Source organism: Hemiscyllium ocellatum, chromosome 14 (genome assembly GCF_020745735.1).
Source record: "Hemiscyllium ocellatum isolate sHemOce1 chromosome 14, sHemOce1.pat.X.cur, whole genome shotgun sequence".
NCBI classification, from domain to species: domain Eukaryota; kingdom Metazoa; phylum Chordata; class Chondrichthyes; order Orectolobiformes; family Hemiscylliidae; genus Hemiscyllium; species Hemiscyllium ocellatum.
In genome coordinates this window covers 20,666,864-20,689,885 of record NC_083414.1, presented here as the reverse complement: position 1 = coordinate 20,689,885, position 23,022 = coordinate 20,666,864, and the positions used below count along the sequence as shown (strand labels likewise).

Here is a 23,022-nt window from a genome sequence, read left to right as displayed (position 1 = left end):
GGGTGAGGGGAAATGAGGAAATTGGAGAAGTCCACATTGATGCCATGGGGTTGGAGGGTTCCAAGATGAGGTGTTCTTCCTCCAGGCGTCGGGTGGTAAGGGAGTGGCGATGGAGAAGGCCCAGGACCTGTATGTCCTCAGCATCTGTAATACCCACTTTCACCTTTGTAAGAACATCGTTGAGTTGATGTGGAACAGGAACTGCATACCTCCCTGTGTTCCTCCAGACTGTTTGATCCTATTGTTACCAGAGACCCAGATGGCCTCTTACCTTGTGACCAGTTCACCCTTCTAGCAACTTCTACAGCTTGGGGATGAAGAGAAAAGTTTAATCTAGGAGGGCACATGGCAACTCAGCCCCAACACCAATTCTGAGCTGATATCCTCCAGTTATAATGAAAAGTGGTTGACCCTGAAACTCTTATTTTTCTTGACAGACAGCGCAGTGTTTTCCAGCATTTTCACTTGAACAAAGGGGAAGACAAGAGGAGATGTTGGTCAACCGAATGTAAAATAAACTCGTTCTTAACTAGTCGGAGAAAGTTAAAGAGGGCGAATGGCCGTGTCTGCAATGAGGCACCGTTCTTGGTGTTATGATCATTATTTCCTCCAGGGCGGGAAAAGTTAGTGGGCTTTTCTGATCCCAGTGCGGAATAATTGAGCTTGTATTCAGCTGCCTGGAGGTGAACACCGTGGATAATTGGCGAAAACTCCTCCCGGCAGGAGAAGGCTGCGAATCTCAAAGGGTTAATCTGGGTGTCGCAATTTTGATTGATTTTAAGATTTTTTTTTACCCCCGCCCCAGATGGACTCCTCGACGAGAGAGCGATACTTGCGAAACATGAACAGTGAGAGGTACAGGACACATGGTGAAAGAAGATGGGAGAAACAACAGCAACCCGTCGACAGGGTTAAAGGACGATAGAGTTCGGCGAGAAATCAGGAATCCAGCAGAAAGTACAAACAAACACATGCACCAAGACTCGTCGCTGCAAGCTGCGGGAAAACATTAGCAAAAGCGCAGCAAGGAGAGAGGGACAGAGAGAGAAAATATCAGCAGGGCAAGAGAACCCAACATAGAGAGAGAGAGAGAGACAAATCAACAGCCAGAGAGAGAGAGAGTGAAAAGACATTAGCAAGAACAGAGAGAGAAATAAATTTACAGCAAGAGAAAGAAAGATATCAAGAGCATCAGAGACGGAAATAAATTAACAGCAGAGGGAGAAATCAGGAGAGAGAAAGGGAGAGATCAAAAGCAAAGAAAGCTATCAACAGCAAGGAAAGAGAGAGATAAAAAAAACATCAGCAGAGGCGCCCGACGTGGTCTCCGAGCTGGGAACAAATCCTGGCGGAGGGGCTGGCCGAGCCGGAGAGCAGCCACAGGGAATGGGGCGAATCCAGCTCTCAGGCAGCAGCCTGACTCTGCCCGAGCATCGGTCCAGAACTCGCTACCAAACTGCTGCCTTTCAGAGCTAGGCATGGCACTCCGCTGATAGTTCCCGGAGGGGGACGGGTGAAAGCTGCCGGCTCAGTGGGGATCCCCCGGAATCGGGAAGAAGTCTGGGACACTGACAAAACCCAGGGAATTGTGTGGATCGGAGCAAGGAGAGGAAGCCAGTACAGCGCAGTCCATGTGCGGACCCTGCATCCAGGTAGAGTCACTATCTGCTCGACACAGCTTTGGGAACTTTCCGGTGTACTCACGGCAACTTGTAAGGTGTTGTATTTCCCCCTCTAGTTTATCAGGATCTCTGAAATTATTCAAACAGGCAACAGGTTTAGGGCGAGTGTTGTGGAACTTGTTTTTTTTTAATTCATTCCCAGGAGAGATTGAGCTGTGCAGATGCTGGAGATCAAAGTCAAAAAGTGTGGTGCTGGAAAAGCACAGCCGGTCAGGCAGCATCCGAGGAGCAGGAGAATCGACGTTTCAAGATATTCCTGATGAAGATCTTATGTTCGACACGTCGACCCTCCTACTCCTCGGATGCTGCCTGACAGGCTGTGCTTTTCCAGCACCACTCTCTTTAACCCTTATTTGTTTCCAGGCCTGGGTGTTGCTTGCTGGACCAGTAGTCACCGCTCATTCCTAATTGCCCAGAGGGCAGTTGAGAGGCAATCACAATGCTGTTGGTCAGTCTGTGAATAAATCAGCAATAAATAATGGGTGGAAATGGCAGTGGAGAGAGACTTGATTAGACTGAGTGTTGAATTTATATGAATTTTCTGTGTTATAGGGTAGTGCTTTACTTTTAAAAATTGGAAAAAATTCATATTGTTTCTACTAAGCAAAGTAGACAATGCCCCAAACATTGTGTGAGATACCAAGGTGATGAACGTGATGCAAATCTTTCCCATTTCAACAAGGGCCTGGAGTTTTCTATCAGTAGCAAAGGAAAGGTTTTCATTGTTCACCTCTTATACAGTTTACATGAGCTTATCAGTGGCATTTCAGCTCATCTGCCGCCTGTTTCAGTGCAGTCCCATATCAAGAGGATCTGCGGTGCCTGTGAACTGTGGATCTTCAATCAATCAAATTGTTTCCTCACTGCATGTGCCAGCCTAAACTAGGAATTAACAAACAGAATCTCAAGATTACCTTTAAATCATGTGCAGGGAATATTTTCTTTTAAATATGGCATTTCAGAGGAGGTTCACTAGATTGATCGCAGAGATAAGGGGTTCATCTCCTATGAAGAGAGATTGAACAGTTTAGGCATATTCTCAATGGAACTTAGAAGAATGAGGGGAGATCAAATAGAGGTATTCAAGGTGATAAAAGGTGTGGATAAAATAGACGTGGAGCAGATGCTTCCTCTTGTGGGGAATTCTAGGAGGAAGGCTAATAGTTTTAGGATAAAGGGTAGCAAATTTAAAACAGAGTTGGGGAGAAACTACTTCTCCCAAAGGGTTGTGAATCTGTGGAAAGTGCTTTGGTGCTGGGACAGTGAGTATATTTAAGGAGGACTTAGACAGATTTTTAATTGATAATGGGTTGAAGGGACATGGGGAGAAGGCAGAAAAACGGGGGTGAGGACCATATCAGCCATGATCGAATGGTGGAGCAGACTCGATGGGCTGAATGGCCTAATATTGCTGCTATATCTTATGAACTATTTGCAGATAGAATTAAGAATAAGATAAATGATACAAAGAGCAAGAGAACATTTTTAAAATATGCAATATTACTTTCTTCTGAGGGAATCATAGAATCCCTACTGTACAGAAAGTGTCCACTCAGCCTACTAGGCCTGCACCAACCCTCTGAAAGTACCCTACTCAGACCATTAGGCTTACATTTGCCATGGCTAACCCACCCAACCTGCACGTCCTTAGACACTACAGGATTAATTAGCATGGTAAGTCCACCTAACCTTACACATCACTGAAATCAGAGAACCCAGCAGAAATAGGGAAAACGTACAAACTGCAGTCAGCCACGGCTAGAATAAAACCTAGATCCCTGATTCCTAGGTCTGTGAGGCAGCAGTGCTAATCACTGAGCTACCATGCCACCAATACTGCTCCATACTTGTAAACTTGTTTTTACCAGGGATCAAGTTTGTTTAGCAATACTGATCATTTATCACACCAGAAAAAATTCAATTAGTCCCATATGTACTAACCTCTTTCAGCTGTTTTAGTGTAAGACTGTTGGGTAATTATCTTAAATTCATACCATTGCAATGATTTCATTGCCAAGTCTATCTGCAAGCACTGTAGTAATGCAGTATTGAGAGGAGCACGGTATCTCTGACAGCAGCTTCTGGATTTGTTTTTAATTATGCATATGTGGACAATAAGGTTTGCATCACTATTATAATAAAATCCAGGCCACGGTTTGCCAAAACGTCATTACGTGAAGATCTAATTTGTTAAAATATTACTTTATTACTGCATTACTTTAGGATATTTAATGTAATTTGAGGGTCTTGAGTTAGCTTCATTTTCAGACTTCGAGAAGTAAGCATCTAATTAAGTTGTTTGGAATTGCAAGGGATATAATCCAACCATGACTATTATGGACTTATATTTAAAACTAAAATACAAAATTGATTTTTTGGATTTAGTTATGAATTTACATTTGTGTTTGTACCTTTTGATTAGTATATTGGTTTATATTTAGAGACTAAAGCTGAGAAAATGTGGTTAATGTCCTTATACTGCAATTTTCTGTTGTTAATATAGGTGTAATACAATTTATAGTAAGTAGACCAATAAATGTACATGTTTAGGATTGGTATCTGATATCTGTAGGTTTTGTCATTAATATGTTGCAGTTTGGTTTGAGGTGTAGATCATGAAACTATATTTTTGGGGGTTAGTTTGCAAGCTTGTGATGCAATGGTCAAGGGATGAATTTGTACTCATGTGAATTTGCTGCTTGTAGAATCATAGAATCCCTACAGTGTGGAAGCAGACCATTCAGCCCATTGGTCTCATACTGAAGAGCTTATCACCCAAACCACTTTATCCCAGCATTTCCCGTAGCTAATCCTAGTCTGCACACTCCTCAACACTATGGTCAATTTAGCATGCCCAATTCACCTCATCTGCACACCTTTGGACTGTAGGAGGAAACTGGAGCATCAAGAGGAACCCCACACAGACCCAGGGAGATTGTGCAAACTCCACACAGACAGTTACCTGAGGGTGGAATTGAACCCAGGTGATAGCCACTGAGCCACCATGCCATCCTGTATGCCATCTCACCATATATGTGAGAATGACTTTACATTTGTGAACTGAAAAGAAAGATGAGTTGATAGCATATTCTCTCCATTCTGACATTTCTGTTGATATAGAAATAACTCTTGCCCTGTTGCTTATTATTGAGTCAGACCTCTATTTAACCATATCTTATTTTTTATGAATGTTGAAATCCTTCCTATCGGAAAGATGTTGTGAAACTTGAAGGGTTCAGAAAAGATTTACAAGGATGTTGCCAGGGTTAGAAGATTTGAGCTATAGGGAGAGGCTGGGGCTGTTTTCCCTAGAGCATCGGAGGCGACCTTAGATTAGATTACATTAGTTACAGTGTGGAAATAGGCCCTTTGGGTTCACACCAACTCTCCAAAGAGCAACCCACCCAGACCCATTCATTTACCTCTTCACCTAATACTACAGGCAATTTAGACTGTGGGAGAATGTGCAAACTCCACACAGCCAGTTGCCTGAGGTGGGAATTGAACCTAGGTCTCTGGGGCAGCAGTGCTAACCACTGTGCCACCATGCCGCCCATGCAGCTTATAGAGGTTACAAAATCATGAGGGTCATGGATTGGATAAATGGTGGGGGAATCCAGAACTAGAGGGTATAGGTTTAAGGTGAGAGGGGAAAGATACAAAAGAGATCTAAGGGGCAACGTTTTCATGCAGAGGTTGGTATGTGTATGGAATGAGCTGCCAGAGGAAGTGGTGGAGGCTGGTACAATTGCAACATTTAAAAGGCATCTAGATGGGTATATGAATAGGAAGGGTTTGGAAGGATAAGGGCCAGGTGCTGACAGATGGGACTAGATTGGGTTGGGATATCTGGTCGGCATGGACAAGTCGGACCGAAGGGTCTGTTTCCATGCTGTACATTTCTATGATTCTATGACTCTAAGTGTTAAATAGCAGCTAACTTCAGAGATTATGGGAGCTGATTATTCCTTGAGTTATATTTTAAAGGAAGATTCTTTGCTTTAAGATTATGCATTCCAGTGTAAAGAACATTTCCACTATCATCATTCTGATTCGCTTTTGTGATTATAAGAACTTTGATTATTACTTTAGTCCTACAAAAACAAATGCACTTTTTTGGTTTTTATAGTTCAATGAGTCAGGGTTCATTTCAAAGTAAAGCATAACAGAACTATATCCAAAAAACAGCAAAGATATGGAGTTTTAAAAATGCAGAAAATCATTGAGCGTATACCATAATGGCTAATTTACATTTGATTAGTATGACATTTCCAAGAGAAATCACTGAGACCATAATTGTCTATAAAGGAAAACTGTTTTGTTGTCCACTTATGGGTCGTGATGTACCTTTTCACAACACATTATAGGGCAGGAGATGTTCTCTAATGCTTGTTGCATTATGAGTTTGGAGTATGGAGTTAGTTAGATGGAGGAATTTGTATTTGAAGTATAAGAATTTGGTAGGAAACATGAAACTTTATTATTATTGTCTAATCAATCAGTTCAGATATGTAATTACACATTTCTGGAACAGGTGAGATTTGAACCCAGGCCTCCTGGTCTGGGGTAGGAACACTACTGCTGTGCCACAGGAGGGCCTAGACCAGTAGCTACTCCACTACAGTTGTACCAGGGGAGCTATTGAAGATGCTTTTTGTCCAAATCAACCTGTTCAAAGATGTTATTATACATCACTGGAGAGGTGGGACCAGTCTAGGTGTTGGAACACTACCACTGTGCATTTTTTTTTCGTAATTGAAATCTGGTTGAATTGTTTTTAGGCTGACTTGTACTGTCAATTTCAATTTTGGCTTATTTTGGTGTGTGAGAAGCACTTTACAAGGTGTTGGGATGTATGATTAGTGTGAGGAGTTTCCTCAGTAAAGGAAGAGGGTTAGGTGTGGCTGATACCTGATCAGAAACTATGAGTAGATGCATAAATGGGATGAAGTTATCACATCCTGTGAGGAGAATCAGTAAAGAAATTGCACTCACTGTTTTGATACAAATGCAACATAAATCACAACAAATCCTATTATTGAATTATTTGGCTTTTATCCCTGCTTAAATATAAATATACATAACATTTCTGAATGAAGACAGTGACGTTCATGCTGAAGGTCAGTTTAGCTTTTCATGTCACCGCTGGAGATGAGTTTGAATTTGATCATCAGGATGTGAGAATGTAATATATGTTTGTATCCCACTTAACTGCTGATCGCACGATTTCCTTCCCTCACTCCCGTGTAAACTGCTATTGGAAACAGATTTCTATCTTCAGGTCAGTCCTCTCTCTTCAGATATATTCCTCGAGCCAGTATACTATACACTCAATGATTTTCTACATTTTTAAAACTCCATATCTTGACTGTTTAATGGATACAGTTCTGTTTCACTTTATTTTGAAATGAACCTTGACTCATTGAACAGATCTCATTCTTCAGGTCAGTTCTCTGTCTTCAGATATATTCCCCTACATTTCAAGATTTTCCTTTGGTACCTCGCCTCTTTTAAAATTCCATCTGTAATCCCTTTGTCCTTCCTGTCACCTCCAATATCCAAAATGTGTTGTTATTTTCTACACTTGCACCCATTTTTCTTGCAATTTCAAATTTGGACTATATGGGGATTGTAATCTCACAGAAACTCTTATACAACATCGTCAGTGACATCCTCTCTGAATGTGAATGTGTTAGTGGTCTGCTGATCAGCAAGTTTCGATACAACTGACCATATCATACTCCTTCAGTATCGGTCATATATGGTCTAGCTGAGTGAAGTGGCATTCTTATTTAATCATGACAGCCAGAAGATTGTCTGCAATATCTTCTCTTCTCACCCTGCTGGAATTCCATCAAAGATTCATCCTTGACTTCTTTCCTATTTCTCATCTATGTGCTGCCCCTTGGCAACATCTTTGAAGATATGTTGTTACATTTGACGTGTACAATGACACTGAGTCCTACCAGATAGCAACATTACATAGCTTTCTTGGTATCTAGTTTGGGATGAATTGCAATTTCTTCTAATTTAAGATTGAGATGCCCTAAGGCATCTTCAGCTCCCTCTGTTCAGTTGGCAATGATTCTACCCACCTCCCCTCCCTGACTGCTGTCAGACTGAAACAGATCGTCATAACCTCAACATGCAATTTAGTTTGAAATTTAATTCCATATCATCTCCATTATAAACAGCTTCCATCTATATAGCATTATCCATCTTTGTCCCTGCCTCAGCTTCTCTGTTGCTGCAACTTCTGCTGCTTCTAAAATGATCTATTGCAATGCTGGCCTTTACAATCTTCTACCTTTCATCCTCTTTAAACAAGAGCTTATCCAAAGCTCTGCTCCCTCTTTACTAATTGGTACAAAGTTCCACCTTCCAATACCCCTTAGCTTGCTGACCTGGATTAGCTCACAATCCAACAATATCTGTTATTAAGTTCCTATCTGTGTAGTCAAATCGTTCCATCTTTTCTTGCTCCTCCTTACATCTATGAACTTCTCAACCCATACAACTCTCTAAGAGCACTAATTCCTCTAACTCTAGACCCTTGTAAATCCCGGATTCCATCAGCCTGCTATTGACCTTCAGTGGTCTAAGTCCCAAGGTTTGGAATTCCTTCTTTAAAAGACTGCTGTGCCCCTCCACTTCTGATTTCTCTTCTAAGGTACTCTTACAGTCTAGCCCATTGACCATTATTGCCTTCACCTTTGGCTCAGCGTCAGTCTTTGATTCATTGTACACCTGTTCAATGCCATGCAATGTGTTATTCCATTAGGAGAGTTTATATAAATACTGGACCTATTTATTCGGGCACCTGTTTGGGCATGTAATATTGTGTCAATGTAAAGACTGTGACTGTACAGAATGTGACAATGACTTCTGATTAGCCTCTTTGAGTTGAAATTTTCAGAGGGTTTTCCTTGCAGGGTGCTTGTCTTTAGGTTTTGAGCAGAAGCTTAATTCTAATTACATTGTCAGTTCCTTTGTGAAAGAGCAAAAAAAAATCACTGTAACTAGGATGGAAATGTGATAACTCAACCAGGATTTAATATTGATCACAGTAATCATTTACTGTTGGCAGGCAGAGGATAACTCATCTAGGATTTTTTCTTGCCCTGCAGACAATCTCTCTATTTGAATCTATTTTCTTTAGATAGTACTATTCCAACGAAACATCCAAAGTTAGGCTAGTTAGAAAAGAAATACCTAGTCCACAAGGCCAGTGGAATGCTAACATTGATAATGACTTTACCGAAGTTCCTCAGAAGCTCTGTGAACTCTTTTCGATAATACAAACGCAGCAATGAGAGTGCTTGTGCGCATACAGGATTACTTTTCTAAGAGTAATCATGGACAGTGATAATTTTATTTTCCCCTCAGAAAAGAGAAGATTGGGCATGGGCATATCATTCTTCTTTCTCGCCCTTGAGAGTTTTGTTTAATTTTTAATATTCAGGGTAAAATCATCAGAACATAGATAACGACGTTACTGCCGTTTGTAAAGTCCAGATCTAAATCAATAAAAATAACCAAACACTTCATTTAATGCAAAATTAGTTTGGAGTCATGAATAAGTAATGAGACAATTAAATAGTTGGGAAATACGAGTGGCTCCACTTTGGTTTGAATATGATAAGTGGCTTAATTGTGAAGTTTGCTCCTCAATGATTAAAAATTTCTGATTTAGTGTAGATTAGAAAAGGATGTCTTTGCATTCAGTATTTGTAGTTAAGGGAAAACCCTCTTATAAATTATTTGAAGCAGGTCCAATTGCTTTGTCATGAAAAGTTGCCTATTCATAAGAAGTTACAGCCTTTGAGAGTTGAGGTAATTTAAATTCAGGTCAAGCTAAAACAATGTTCTTTCAGATAGGAGAGCAATTTATGTTGTACCCCAAATCAATGGATCCTTTCTATGTGTTATAAAATACAGAAGACTCCTGAAAGCAAAATAATAATCAGATAGCCATATTTGTACAATGGTACTTTATAGAAAGAATGTGGGCTGCTCTCTGATTCAGTGGGTACCAAATGTTAGAATAATTATTGAAGGGGCAACAGTGGGAGCTCTCATATGCCACGAAAACCATGAGTCCGACATTGTCATACTGACATCATGGATCCATCTTTCCTTATAGGTAAGAACAATGACTGCAGATGCTGGAAACCAGATTCTGGATTAGTGGTGCTGGAAGAGCACAGCAGTTCAGGCAGCATCTGAGGAGCAGGAAAATCAACGTTTCGGGCAAAAGCCCTTCATCAGGAATACAGGCAGAGTGCCTGAAGGGTGGAGAGATGACTGAGAGGAGGGTGGGAGTGGGGAGAAAGTAGCACAGAGTACAATAGATGAGTGCGGGAAGGGATGAAGGTGATAGGTCAGGGAGGAGGATGGAGTGGATAGGTGGATAGGAAGATAGGCAGGTAGGACAAGTCATGGGGACAGTGCTGAGCTGGAAGTTTGGAACTGGGGTGAGGTGGGGGAAGGGGAAATGAGGAAACTGTTGAAGTTCACATTGATGTCCTGGGGTTGAAGTGTTCCGAGGCGTTCTTCCTCCAGGCGTCGGGTGGTGAGGGAGCGGCAGTGAAGGAGGCCCAGGACTTCCATGTCCTCGGCAGAGTGGGAGGGGGAGTTGAAATGTTGGGCCACAGGGTGGTGTGGTTGATTGATGCGGCTGTCCCAGAGATGTTCCCTAAAGCGCTCTGTTAGGCAGCGTCCAGTCTCCCCAATGTAGAGGAGACCACATCAGGAGCAACGGATACAATAAATGATATTGGTGGATGTGCAGGTAAAACTTTGATGGATGTGGAAGACTCCTTTAGGGCCTGGGATGGAGGTGAAGGAGGAGGTGTGGGCGCAGGTTTAGCAATTCCTGTGGTGGCAGGGGAAGGTGCCAGGATGGGAGGGTGGGTTGTCGGGAGGCGTGGACCTGACCAGGTAGTCACGGAGGGAACGGTCTTTGCGAAAGGCGGATAGGTGTGGGGAGGGAAATATATCCCTGGTGGTGGGGTCTTTTTGGAGGTGGCGGAAATGTTGGCGGATAATTTGGTTTATGAGAAGGTTGGTAGGGTGGAAGGTGAGCACTGGGGTGTTCTATACTTGTTACGGTTGGAGGGGTGGGGTCTGAGGGCGGAGGTGCGAGATGTGGACGAGATGCGTTGGAGGGCATCTTTAACCACATGGGAAAGGAAATTGCGGTTTCTAAAGAAGGAGGCTATCTGGTGTGTTCTGTGGTGGAACTGGTCCTCCTTGGAGCAGATACGGCGGAGATGGAGGAATTGGGAATACGGGATGGCATTTTTGCAGGAGGTAGAGTGGGAAGAGGTGTAATCCAGTTAGCTGTAAACCCACCGACTCCCACAGCTACCTTCCACATCCATCAAAGTTTTACCTGCACATCCACCAATATCATTTATTTTGTATCCGTTGCTCCTGATGCGGTCTCCTCTACATTGGGGAGACTGGACACCTCCTAGCAGAGCGCTTTAGGGAACATCTCTGGGACACCCACACCAATCAACCACACCGCCCTGTGGCCCAACATTTTAACTCCTCCTCCCACTCTGCCGAGACATGGAGGTCCTGGGCCTCCTTCACTGCCGCTCCCTCACCACCCGACGCTTGGAGGAAGAACGCATCATCTTCCTCGGAACACTTCAAGCCCACGACATCAATGTGGACTTCAACGGTTTCCTCATTTCCCCTTCCCCCACCTCACCCCAGTTCCAAACTTCCAGCTCAGCACTGTCCCATGACTTGTCCTACCTGCCTATCTTCTTTTCCACCTATCCACTCCACCTTCCTCCCTGACCTATCACCTTCATCCCCTCCCCCACTCACCTATTGTACTCTGTGCTACTTTCTCCCCACCCCCACCCTCCTCTCATTTATCTCTCCACCCTTCAGACACTCTGCCTGTATTCCTGATGAAGGGTTTTTGCCCGAAACGTCGATTTTATGGCTCCTCGGATGCTGCCTGAACTGCTGTGCTTTTCCAGCACCACTAATCCAGAATCCATCTTTCCTTATGTCAGAGCTGCCTAAACAGTGGTTGTTAAGGACCTGAATATTGCAAGATGCTATGATGTTCTGCTGCATTTGTCTCAGGTTAGGAAGTTTTACAGTTTGGATGTTTTTGGAATTAAACTTGAACAACAAACAATAGCATACTCATTGTAGAGTGGTGGAACACCAATCCATAATTACAGTTTCCTGCACAGTAACTACCCAGTCTTAGCTCTGCACAAGAACCAGATGCTTCCCCTCAGTGAAGTAAAAACAGAGGAATCCCACTAACCATTCTCACGCATCTTCTGCTGATCTGGTACAGGGTGACTACAGCCTGTGATTTGTTACTTTTCCATCACTTGAGGATGTAAGCAGTGTGGATGTATTAATAGATGGGGAGAATAAATGATTACATGCTACAAAATCTTCTTCCGCATCATGAGTAATGGCTTCATTCATATCAAGAAAAAATAAATTTGGAACAACTTTAAAAATGGCCACAAATGCAATAGTTCTTTGTGTGCTAAGGTTCTGATTGTACAAACATAAAATGTTGGAAATTCTTAATAGGTCAGGCAGCATCTCTGGACAGAGTTAATGACCTTAGTTTTAACCCTACCTCAAAAGACTAGAGAAGTTTACAGTTTTGGGATTTAGCAGCCCTGTTCAAATAGACGCATTCTACCCATTACATTTTAAATTGCAGGAATATAACTGTGGCTGATTCTTCCACTGCTGAACCATTTGATGGATCAAAATCAAGGTCTGATAATATCATTAGCATAACAAATTAACTTCAGTATTATATGACAAAGAGTCCTGACCTGTGTGATTCTTGGCCACTTATCCAAGGCAGGAGCTGCTGGTTTTCCAAAGTAAGTGACTTTTCTGGCATTTTTTATGAGTCGGGGGAGAGGCCATATTGCCCTCACACCCATTCCCCAAGCCAGCCTGCTCAGGAAAGCGTTTAGTTATCCCGGACTGAATTACAGTCTTTGCACCCAGCCAACTTCCCTCTCCCTATCTGATCTGATACCTGCATCTCCCTGCTCAGTGCTGGAAACCGTTCCAAAGCACCACCTGCAATGGCTTTCTTTTTAAAGGACCTCTAACATAATAAGTTGCTGAAAGGTGCTTCATAGGAGCATTGTCAAAATAAATCACACTGAACCACAGAAGATATATAGGACAGATGACTGTCTCTTTTTAATAAGAAAGCAGCCCTTTGGTCTGCTGAAAAAATGGTGACCTTACCTTCACCTGTAGGCTAAATGATCGACAGCTTTGGCATAGAGATAGGTTTTAAGGAATACCTTAAAGTCAGAGAGAGAGGGGCGGTGAAGTTTAGCAAGGGAACTCCGAGATTTAAGACCTCAGTCAATCATGGTGGAGTGATTTGAGTAAGAAACCAGAATTAGCGAATTACCGAGTTTTGGGGAAAATAAAGAAAGTCTTGCATTTTTATAGAATCCTTCAAAACTTTACGATACTTCAAAGCCCTTTACAATCAATGAAGTACCGTTGAAATGTGGTCACTGCTGCAAAAATAAAACAGAGCATTGCCTTTTGACGCAACAAACTCCCACAGACAATAATCTGATGATGACAAAGTAACCTGGTTTTCTGCTGTAAATTTAACACTAAATGTTGGTTCGGATACTGACTGCTCTTCAAATTGGTGCCAAGAGATAGTTCATGTTTACCTGAGAGAGCAGACAGGGATGTGCAACACACCCTCAGTACTGCATTGGTATATCCCCTGGAGCACATCTTGAATCCACAGCCTTCTGATTCGAGAGGCAAGTTTTCAATCAACTGATCCACAGGTGTTAGAATTGCCAAAGATTTTGGAGATCAGGATTTGTGGAAGCAGGGAGGATTTGAAAACAAGAATAAGAACTTTAAAAATGGACTTGCCTAACTAGAATCTCATGTAGTTCAGTGAATGCAAGAACAATGGGAAATGAAAATTGGAGCGATTTAGACATATGGTCAGCTGAGGTTTGGAGAGCATCAATTTTAGGAAAGATGGAAAACTGTGTAGGAGAATATCTGTGTAACCAGGTTTAGAATTAATCAGGGTATTGTCTTCTGAGGGGCCGATGAGCCTAGGCAGGGGCAAAGTCATAAAACTTGATGATGGTATGGGTATGTTATTGGAAGCTCACCTCTGGGTTAAAAATTACATCAAGGTTGAGGATGATGTGGTCCAGTCTCAGATTGTTGCCAAGGAGAAGGGTGAAATCAGTAGTTAAAGAACTGGGTGATTAAAGATAATGCTTTGAGCATTCCTTTATTGGATTTTTTTTGTTAATCAAATATTGGATGTTGGACAAGCAGGTAACCAGTTTAGAAGCAGTGATGGGTTTGAGAGACAGGTTGGTGAAGTGTTGTTGGATCTCATCAGCAGTCATGTTAAAGCTGACATTGAGCAGGAGTTAATGGAGATCAAGAGGGTCTTGCCCTCAGGCTGAGGCTCAGCATGGCAGCTTTTCAGGAATAGTTGCAGAATGAAATATCAAAGTGAAGGCAGCAGTTTGTTGCTGTTCAACAGCACCCTGGGAAGTGTGGTGGTCACTGCTGGTACTACAGTCACTAAAGGCAAGGGTGACTAACTCTCCTTCTAAGGCCCCCAAATCTTATCCACACCTACATGGCTGTAGGTCTGTTCTCATTGGAAAGAAGAGGGCTAAGAGGGGATTTGATGGAGACATACAAAATGATCAGATGTTTAGATTACATAGACAGTGAAAGTCTTTTTCCTAGGATGATGACGTCAGCTTGTACAAGGGGGCATAACTACAAATTGTGGGGTGATAGATTTAAGACAGATGACAGAGGCAGGTTCTTTACTCAGAGAGTGGTAAGGGCGTGGAATACCCTACCTGCCAATGTAGTCAACTCAGCCACATTAGGGAGATTTAAACAATCCTTGGATAAACACACGGATGATGATAGGATTGTGTAGGGGGACAAACTGAGAATAGTTCACAGGTTGGCACAACATCGAGGGCCGAAGGGCCTGCTCTGCGCTGTATTATTTTATGTTCTATAATTGATGGAGCATAGCACAGCTGAGTGCTGACGGGTGTGGGGTGGTGGGGGGAAATGCAGTTACTGGTTGAGCATGGTGGGGGGAGATGATGTGCATAAAGATGAACAGGGGATCAACAGCAAAGGCAGGTGTTGACTCTCAATGACACCCCCACCTCCATTTCCTTAATGTCAGGCCTCTCAATCAGGCGTTGTGTGCCTTCGAACCAAGGTCCTGTATCAGCAGAAACCCACAAGCAAATTCTAACAGGATGTTGCTTTTGAGTTTTCTTGAATGGCTGCCTGCCATTTGATTAACACCACCAGCAGCGTGATTCTTAAGTGTGCATCAATTAACCACTTAAGAACCTCAATCGGTGATAGGGCTGGAAGACCATTCGAGGGCCTTCTCACGATAAACTTAATTGGGCAGGTTGATAATCAGTTTGGCTGTTGGGCTCACCATGTGTTACAGTGGTTGCACCATCCACATTGACAGGACTTTCACATTCCTGGTCTTGGTAGGTTCAGTTTTATTCTCCTGAGCACCTTCCTTGCTTCAACAATAATATTGGACAATGTTTCAGGCCATTCACCCTTCACCACAGATGTTTACATATGCTGTAAGGAAAAACATAGGTAAAGTAGCTCTCTGTATATGTGTAAACATTTGCCACTATGGTCCTAAAAAGACAGATGGTACAAAATCTGCTGCAAAAGATTAAAATGTTCACTCAATTTGGACTGTTGGAGAGTTCATTAAATAAAATTAGATTTTTAGGCAGTGACCTTCTGTACTACATCCTGGAGATTACAGAATGTACAAGAATAATAAATATTGGTTAAAAATGGAGATTAGAAATTGTCATAAATGAATAAAATGAATCCATTTTCCATTGCAAAATAGCAATTTACCAACGCTGGAAAACAACCACTGACATTTTTTTGTTCCTTTCATAGAGGCCTAAGCCATACCTGCCTGAGAAGAATGTGAGGTGGCATCCAGTTTTGGGATACAGATTACTCCATTGTGCTCTTCCTTCCTTCTCAAGTCTTCACTTGCACATTCTGCCCTTGGACCCTTCTGTGAAATAACGCTAAAAGAGCAACCTTGCAAAACAGCGATTGTAGCACTCATAATAGAATGTATCTCAGGTATTTTTAATTTATCTCAGTGGAAATACAGTGATTGCAACCATCTTTCCAACTAATTATTTCTTGATATGTTTCACCGATGAACCCTGCTGTGTCTTAATGCTCTGGAATATTTGAGTAAAGAAACCTCACGTCTGTGACGGCTCAGTGGGACAAGTTACTGCTGGCACTCACGATATGGCAGTGAGCAGTGTAAAGTCCATGTATTGGGAAGTTTTCCCGCCAATGCCTACCAAACGTGTGTACTGCACTCCAGCGTATCAGGATAGGCAGTTGTTTATTCTTGGGGGCTGTAGTGAGACAGGATTGCCTCTGGACAAAATTGAAATGTTGGATATTGTCAGTCAGAAGTGGACAGGGCTACCTTCAATGCCCACTGCTCGAGCTGGGGCAGCTGCAGTCATTTTAAACAAACAAATCCTCGTTATTGGTGGCATGAATGAGCAGCAGAACCCTTTAGGCTCAGTAGACATCTTTAATATCGATGAAGGCAAGTGGGAAAAAAAGGCGCCGCTGGGACAACCTTCAATGGGAATAACAGCTGTCAAGAAAGGTATGTCATTTGATATTTGTCAATCAAGCTTGAACTTTCCAATGAAATATTAATATGGACAGCAAGTTACAGATTACAGTTAATTTTACAATCATATAGTATACACTCCACAACGTAAGGAGTAGATCTTGTATATGTGCAATAACATAAATTGGAAATTGGTTACAAATTAGTTTCATTCTGGTATCTACATATAGTTACGATTTCATTTATGGCAAACAATATTAAATAAATGAACAAAATTTCTGTGAGAAGATTAGTGGATTTTGGCTTCAGACTTCCATGTTACACACTATGCTATATTAGGCGCCAAGCACTAAAGTGGAGAGCTCATTTTACAATGCAAAATATCAATTTCGAGAACTCTTTTGACTATTGGAAATAGACCGAAAATGAATTATCGTGAAAACATTTCATTTAGTAGCTGCATTACAGAGAGTCATGCACTGACGTCTCTGCTTTTAGTCTGTGTTCTTTTAATTCTAAAGTCGAGAGCCTCCCTAACAACATGACTTTATGCTGCTGCTTAGCAACAAGTAAGATTGAGTCAGGGAACATCATGAACCTGAGAGAAAGAGCGTCTGACAAAATGGATGTAAAAATATTTCCTTAAAAAATATATTGTTGAAAGAGAGTTAAAACATGTAAGGAGTGATAATTGACTTGGGACGGGACACAAAATAGGCAGCATTAAGCCAGTTAAATGCCCCATAATATTGATCAGATGCCAGATGCAATACTGTTTTTTTTGTGCACACCCAAGACAAATTTTATCTCTATAATTTAACTGCCATTACTTTTAACAGTGGAAAAAAAATTATTGTATTAGTTCTTTTTTTCCCCGTTTTAAAAATTATTTTAATGTTTGTTGTGGTTATAGCCAGGTTGGATGGAAAACAACCTGATGCCATTTTACACTAATTTTAAAATACTCCACTTTGGATTATTTTTAATTCAATTTGTGTAGTGGACAATTTTCTAAGTGCCATTTGTTAATGCATTCATAAGATGGGAGGTGTGCTGGTATTGCCTCCCCCTACTTATCCTTGAGACACTGGTGGAGAGTCATCTTCTTAAACCACTACAGTGCGAGTGGTGTATATGCATCCACAGTACTATCAAAGGAGGAGCTCCAGGAACACTGTTGAGTTCCAAGTGTAAGTTCTGGTGTGTAACTTGAAGAAGTCTTGCAGGTAGTCTTTAGACATGATCTTCAGGTTGGTGGACTTTTGGAAAATGCTGTGAAAAGTCCCTAGGTGAGTTGTTAGCATGCATTTTGCTGATGGTACACACTTCTGCCACTGTGTGCCAATGGTGAAGGGAATGGATGTTTATGATGGTGGGTGAGGTGCTGAGGAAGCAGGTGGCTTCTCCTGCATGATGTCAAGCTTCTTGTTGGAGCTATATCATTGAGGTAAGTGGAGATTATTCTATCACACTCTTTACTCATGCTTGAACATCATAGTATGTGAACAAAAAGCAGCTGCTGCCTGTTACTAGCATCATACCAAAGCAGTCATCTACTGTTTCTTACATTATTGTCAAATGTTGAATAGTAATGGAATGATAGTTCCCTCAGTTTAAGACAGTCACATGACAACCAATTTCTGGAGAAACTGAAAAGCTTATTACTTTTGAGGATACTTTTTCTCGGTCACATTTAAGACAGAGGTGAGGAAACCTTTTTTTTGTCTCTGAGGATTTGAATTTTTGAAATTTTTCTTTAAAAGCTGGTGGAATCAGAGTCTTTGAATATTTTTAAAGCGGAAGTAGATAGATTATTGACAGGAAAGGAACTGAAAAATTATAGGGTTTAGGTAGAAATTTGGAGTAATCAAATCAGCTATAATTTTATTGAATAACAGAGGAGGCTCGAGGGCCTGAATATTTTACTCCTGTTCCTCATTAGTATGTTTGGATGTTGATATGCTTGCAGAGGTTTATCATAACCTCCTTGCTTTTCTGCCCTCTGTCCCTGTTTTAAAGGTCAGGATCCCACATGTTGTCCTTAACCTGCCCTTGTTAACCTCAGTGACTTGTTCATATCAGCTGTCCCTGCTCCTGCGCTCCCTTTAGAATTGGACTCTTTATTTCAAATTGACCCTCCCTGTTTTCCATACCAATATGAATAACTTCACACTTCTCTGCATTAAAATATATTTGTCATTTGTCTGCAAGCATACATGCAAACGTACTAGTTAGAAGCAAGAGTAGGCTATTCAGCTTCTCGTCCCTGTTCTACCATTTAATAAGTGCATGGCTGATCTGATAATGGCTGCAATTTCCTGCATGCATTTACTGCATCTAATATCTCACTAGCTGCTTCTGATCAAGTTGTATAGTGGAGAATCTTACAATAAACATTAAGTAGCGGATCTAAATAAGGATTAGAATTGAAGCAGGCTTGGTAGGCCGAAGGGCCTGTTCCTGTGATGTACTGTATTATATTGTATTATAGTAAACCTTACTCCTGTCTAAAAAAGAGCCATCACTACTTTCTGTTTTCTGTCAGCCAATTTTGAAACCATGTTGGTACTGTCCCTTTTATTTCACAAGCTTCAACTTTGCTTGCAAGTCTGTTGTGCATCACTTTTCCAAATGTCTTTTGGAAGTCCATGCAGACTACATCAACAGTATTGGCATCATCAGCCTTCTCTGTTCTCTCAACAAAACAACTTTTACAAGTTAGTTAAACGTAATTTGACCTTCCCTTAATTAACCCATGATTTGTTCAAATGGCTATTAATTCCAGTTATCATTTCTAAAAGCTTCCTCATGACTGAAGTAACACTGACTAGGCTGAAATTGCTGGGCTTGTCATTATACCCTTTTTTAAAAAGGGTGTAATATTTGCAACTCCTCACTCTTTGGCATTAGCCCTGTTTCTCAGCAAGATTGGAAAATAATGTTCAGTGCCTCTGCAATTTCCACCCTTTCTTCCCTCTGCAACTCATCCTGGTCCTGCCTAAGAATAGGCACCCTATCTAATATTTCTTCTTTACCAATGTATTTATTGTTCTGGTATTTATTGATTATTGTGGCAGTGTAGCTATACTAGCTTATGCATGTCATATTTTAGATCACCAGTGTGATAGTGTCACTGTTTAGGTCTCAGCATCATGTAGTGTAACAGATTTGAAAGGCAAAAGATGATAATATGTCTGACAATTAGCTTTTTTTTTGCAAAACATTAACCTTAAAACCACTTGTAAAGCAAAACAAACCTTACATCTTTCATGTGTAAAATTTGTCAAGAAACTGAAAATGGCTTCTTCAAGCCAGCGCACACCAATTGGCCTTGAAGCCAGCAAAGACATTATAGAGTAAAGCTATTTTTATATCAGTCACCTTTCTGGGTTAATTCCTCTTAAATACATCACTACTTGATATTTTATGACTTCCTGGCCTCTAGGTGTTTGACAGATTTCCACACAGTGATAATCGACCTGATGTCTTTTCTGTTATTACCTATTATTGCTTTTCTGAACCATAGCTTTGTTGTGCAAAACCTTTTGATGCATGCTCTATAATAACCTATTCATTGTACTGTAGAAATCTCCCGTTTTACTTTACCAACAGTTGTGATGAAATGCCTGTGTTTTAAGTCATATATGTTTTATTCCTAGCCACCCTTTAGTCTGTGTTATCTGCCTAGCTTAATGACATGTTTATCTTTTCAGTCATGAATTTCATCTTTGGTCAATGTTATCAGGACAATTGAAGGGAAAAGGAGTTGCTGCACACTGTTTGAACCAATTCTGTTTTTTGTCTTTGTCATAGTTCTGTATTAGAATAATGTAAAAACATATCCATATTCTAATAGTAAAGATGCTTTTGGTGCACTTTACCAATGACAGTCTTGACATTAATCAGCAGAGGCTTTTAGTCTAAGTTTAAACTGGTCTGAATAACAATCTTGCTATAAAGAAGTTTCATAATCATATCTAGTACCATATCACATTAAGCATATATATAGGCAGATATAATTTTCCTGTTGATCATGGCACCAAGTGCACAGCTGCAGAAGAAATTGATGAACTAATGAAAAGAATACAGTACACTTCACATTGACGTAATGAAAGATAGTGTCTCAGATTCTCTAGGTTGATCAGATAAGACCAAGTTGTGATTTGCACACAAAATTGAACATTATTTTCCAATCTTCATTAGAAATAGGGCTAATACCAAAGAGTGAAGATTTGTGAATATTATGCCCTTTTTCAAAAAGGATATCATGATAAGCCCATCAATTTCATACCAGTCAGTGTTACCTCAGTCATGAGGAAGTTTTTAGAAATGATAACTGGGAATAAAATCTTATTTCACTATTTCCATTTTGTTTTCTGTGCTGATAATTTTGTCTTTCAACTGGATTTTTTTCCAGATTTAACTCCTGATAAGTCAGTTCACCATGCCCCTTATCGTTCTCTTTAATGTACCTCATTTAGAAGGTGTGAGGATGTGTTGGTAGGGAAAATTTTATAGCCTCTTCCAGCACCCTGACCCAGCTGGTGTAATCATAGCTTGGGAGAAGACAATTGAAATAGTTCGACTGCCTAACTCACTGCCTTTTTGCTTCTCAAGCTGCCTCCAGACTACAGAGGTTGGGTAAAGAATCAACTAGCCCACCCACCCTGTGGCTTACTGAGACCTCTAACTAGCTAATTAATGGCCACTAAGGGCTTGCTTCCATATCTGCCACAATAACCCATGAAGCTCAGAACGTAGAATGAAGGAGGTCCTGCATCAGGACAGTATTCAAAAGGGCCACAACACACTGCAGCACACCAGAACTGCAAAAAAAGGAAGAACACCTATACAAGGTATTCACCAAAAACGGATACCCGCGCGATTTCATCAACAGATGCCTAAGGGAAAGACAACGGAACGAGGACATGCCGCAACCCAAAGGACTAGCCACACTCCCATACATCAGGAGCATTTCCGAACTGACAGCCAGACTGCTGCGACCACTAGGACTCATAACAGCACACAAACCAACAGCCACTCTCAGACAACAACTCACCAGAACGAAGGACCCAATACCCAGCATGAGCAAAACCAATGTAGTGTACAAAATCCCATGCAAGGACAGCACAAAACACTACATAGGACAAACAGGAAGATAGCTAACGACCCGCATCTGTAAACACCAACTAGCCACGAAACGACACGACCAGCTATCCTGAGTAGCCACACACGCAGATGACAAGCAACATGAATTTGACTGGGACAACAGTACTATTATAGGGCAAGCCAAACAGAGAACAGCCAGGGAATTCCTAGAGGTAAGGCACTCATCCACAGATTCTATCAACAAACACATCGACCTGGACCCAATATACCAGCCACTGCAGCGGACAGCAAGAACTGACAACCGGAAGCGGCAGAGACAAGCCACTATAAATGCCGGAGGAAACATCACAGAAGCGCTTCACAGGAGACTCCCAAGCACTGAGGATGTCACCGAGACAGGGGATGAAACATTTGCAACATAAACTCCCAGCTCGGCGAACAGAACCACAACAACGAGCACCCGAGCTGCAAATCTTCTCCCAAACCTTGAACTTAATTTATTTATCCTATCCGTGCCTCTAATGTTTTAATAAACCTCTATAAGGTCATCTCTCAGCCTCCGACATTCTAGGGAAAACAGCCCTAGCCTGTTCAACCTCTCCCTATACTTCAGATCCTCCAAATCTTTTCTGAACACTTTCAAGTTTCACAACATTCCTCTGATAGGAAGGAGACCAGATTTGCACGCAATATTTCAAAACTGGCCTAACCAATGTCCTATATAGCTGCAACACGATCTCCCAACTCCTGTACTCAATACTTTGATCAATAATGAAAAGCATACAAAAGCTATCTACATGTGACTCTACTTCATTTGATAGACTTTATTCCATTTCCATCAGATCTTTAAGGTACTCAATATGATTTACATTGACAGGTTAACCAATTTTGTTCCTCATATGTTTGTGAAGTATAATGTAAAGATACATCATCTTCATAGAACGATAAAATACTTACAACAAGAAAAAAGGCCTGTTATATCTCTGCAGACTCTCTGGAAGAGCACGGTGGGCAGCACGGTGGCACAGTGGTTAGCACTGCTGCCTCACAGCGCCAGAGACCCGGGTTCAATTCCTGCCTCAGGTGACTGACTGTGTGGAGTTTGCACGTTCTCCCCGTGTCTGCATGAGGTTTCCTCCGGGTGCTCCGGTTTCCTCTCACAGTCCAAAGCTATGCGGGTTAGGTGAATTGGCCATGCTAAATTGCCCGCAATGTTAGGCAAGGGGTGAATGGGTGGGTTGTGCTTCGGCGGGTCGGTGTGGACTTGTTGGGCTGAAGGGCCTGTTTCCACACTAAGTAATCTAATCTAAAAACTGACCTAGGTTACTCAACTGCCTTTCCACATGGTTCAGATGATTATTAATTTATTTTTTGCGTTGAGTGAAACTGCCTCCATCACACTGTCAGGCAGAACCTTCCAGTTTGTAGCCACACACTGCATAAGAAAGCTTTTCTTAAAGCAATGCTGCTTTTCTTTTTGCTAGTCGTCTTAAATCAATGTCTCCTTGCTCT

At 41.5% G+C, this 23,022-nt stretch overlaps 1 protein-coding gene across 2 annotated transcripts in view; it reads left to right on the top strand.

Moving 5' to 3' along the window:
* Nucleotides 1–865: 865 nt before the first annotated feature.
* The window catches only part of LOC132822094 (kelch domain-containing protein 8B-like), a 110,795-nt gene continuing 88,638 nt past the window's right edge, over nt 866–23,022 (top strand). For both annotated transcript variants that reach the window (XM_060835120.1, XM_060835121.1), the window contains exons 1-2: nt 866–1,652; nt 15,687–16,434. In XM_060835120.1, the coding sequence (XP_060691103.1) occupies nt 16,059–16,434 (376 nt within the window). In that variant the 5' untranslated portion in view covers nt 866–1,652; nt 15,687–16,058. The remainder of the gene's footprint in view (nt 1,653–15,686; nt 16,435–23,022) is intronic.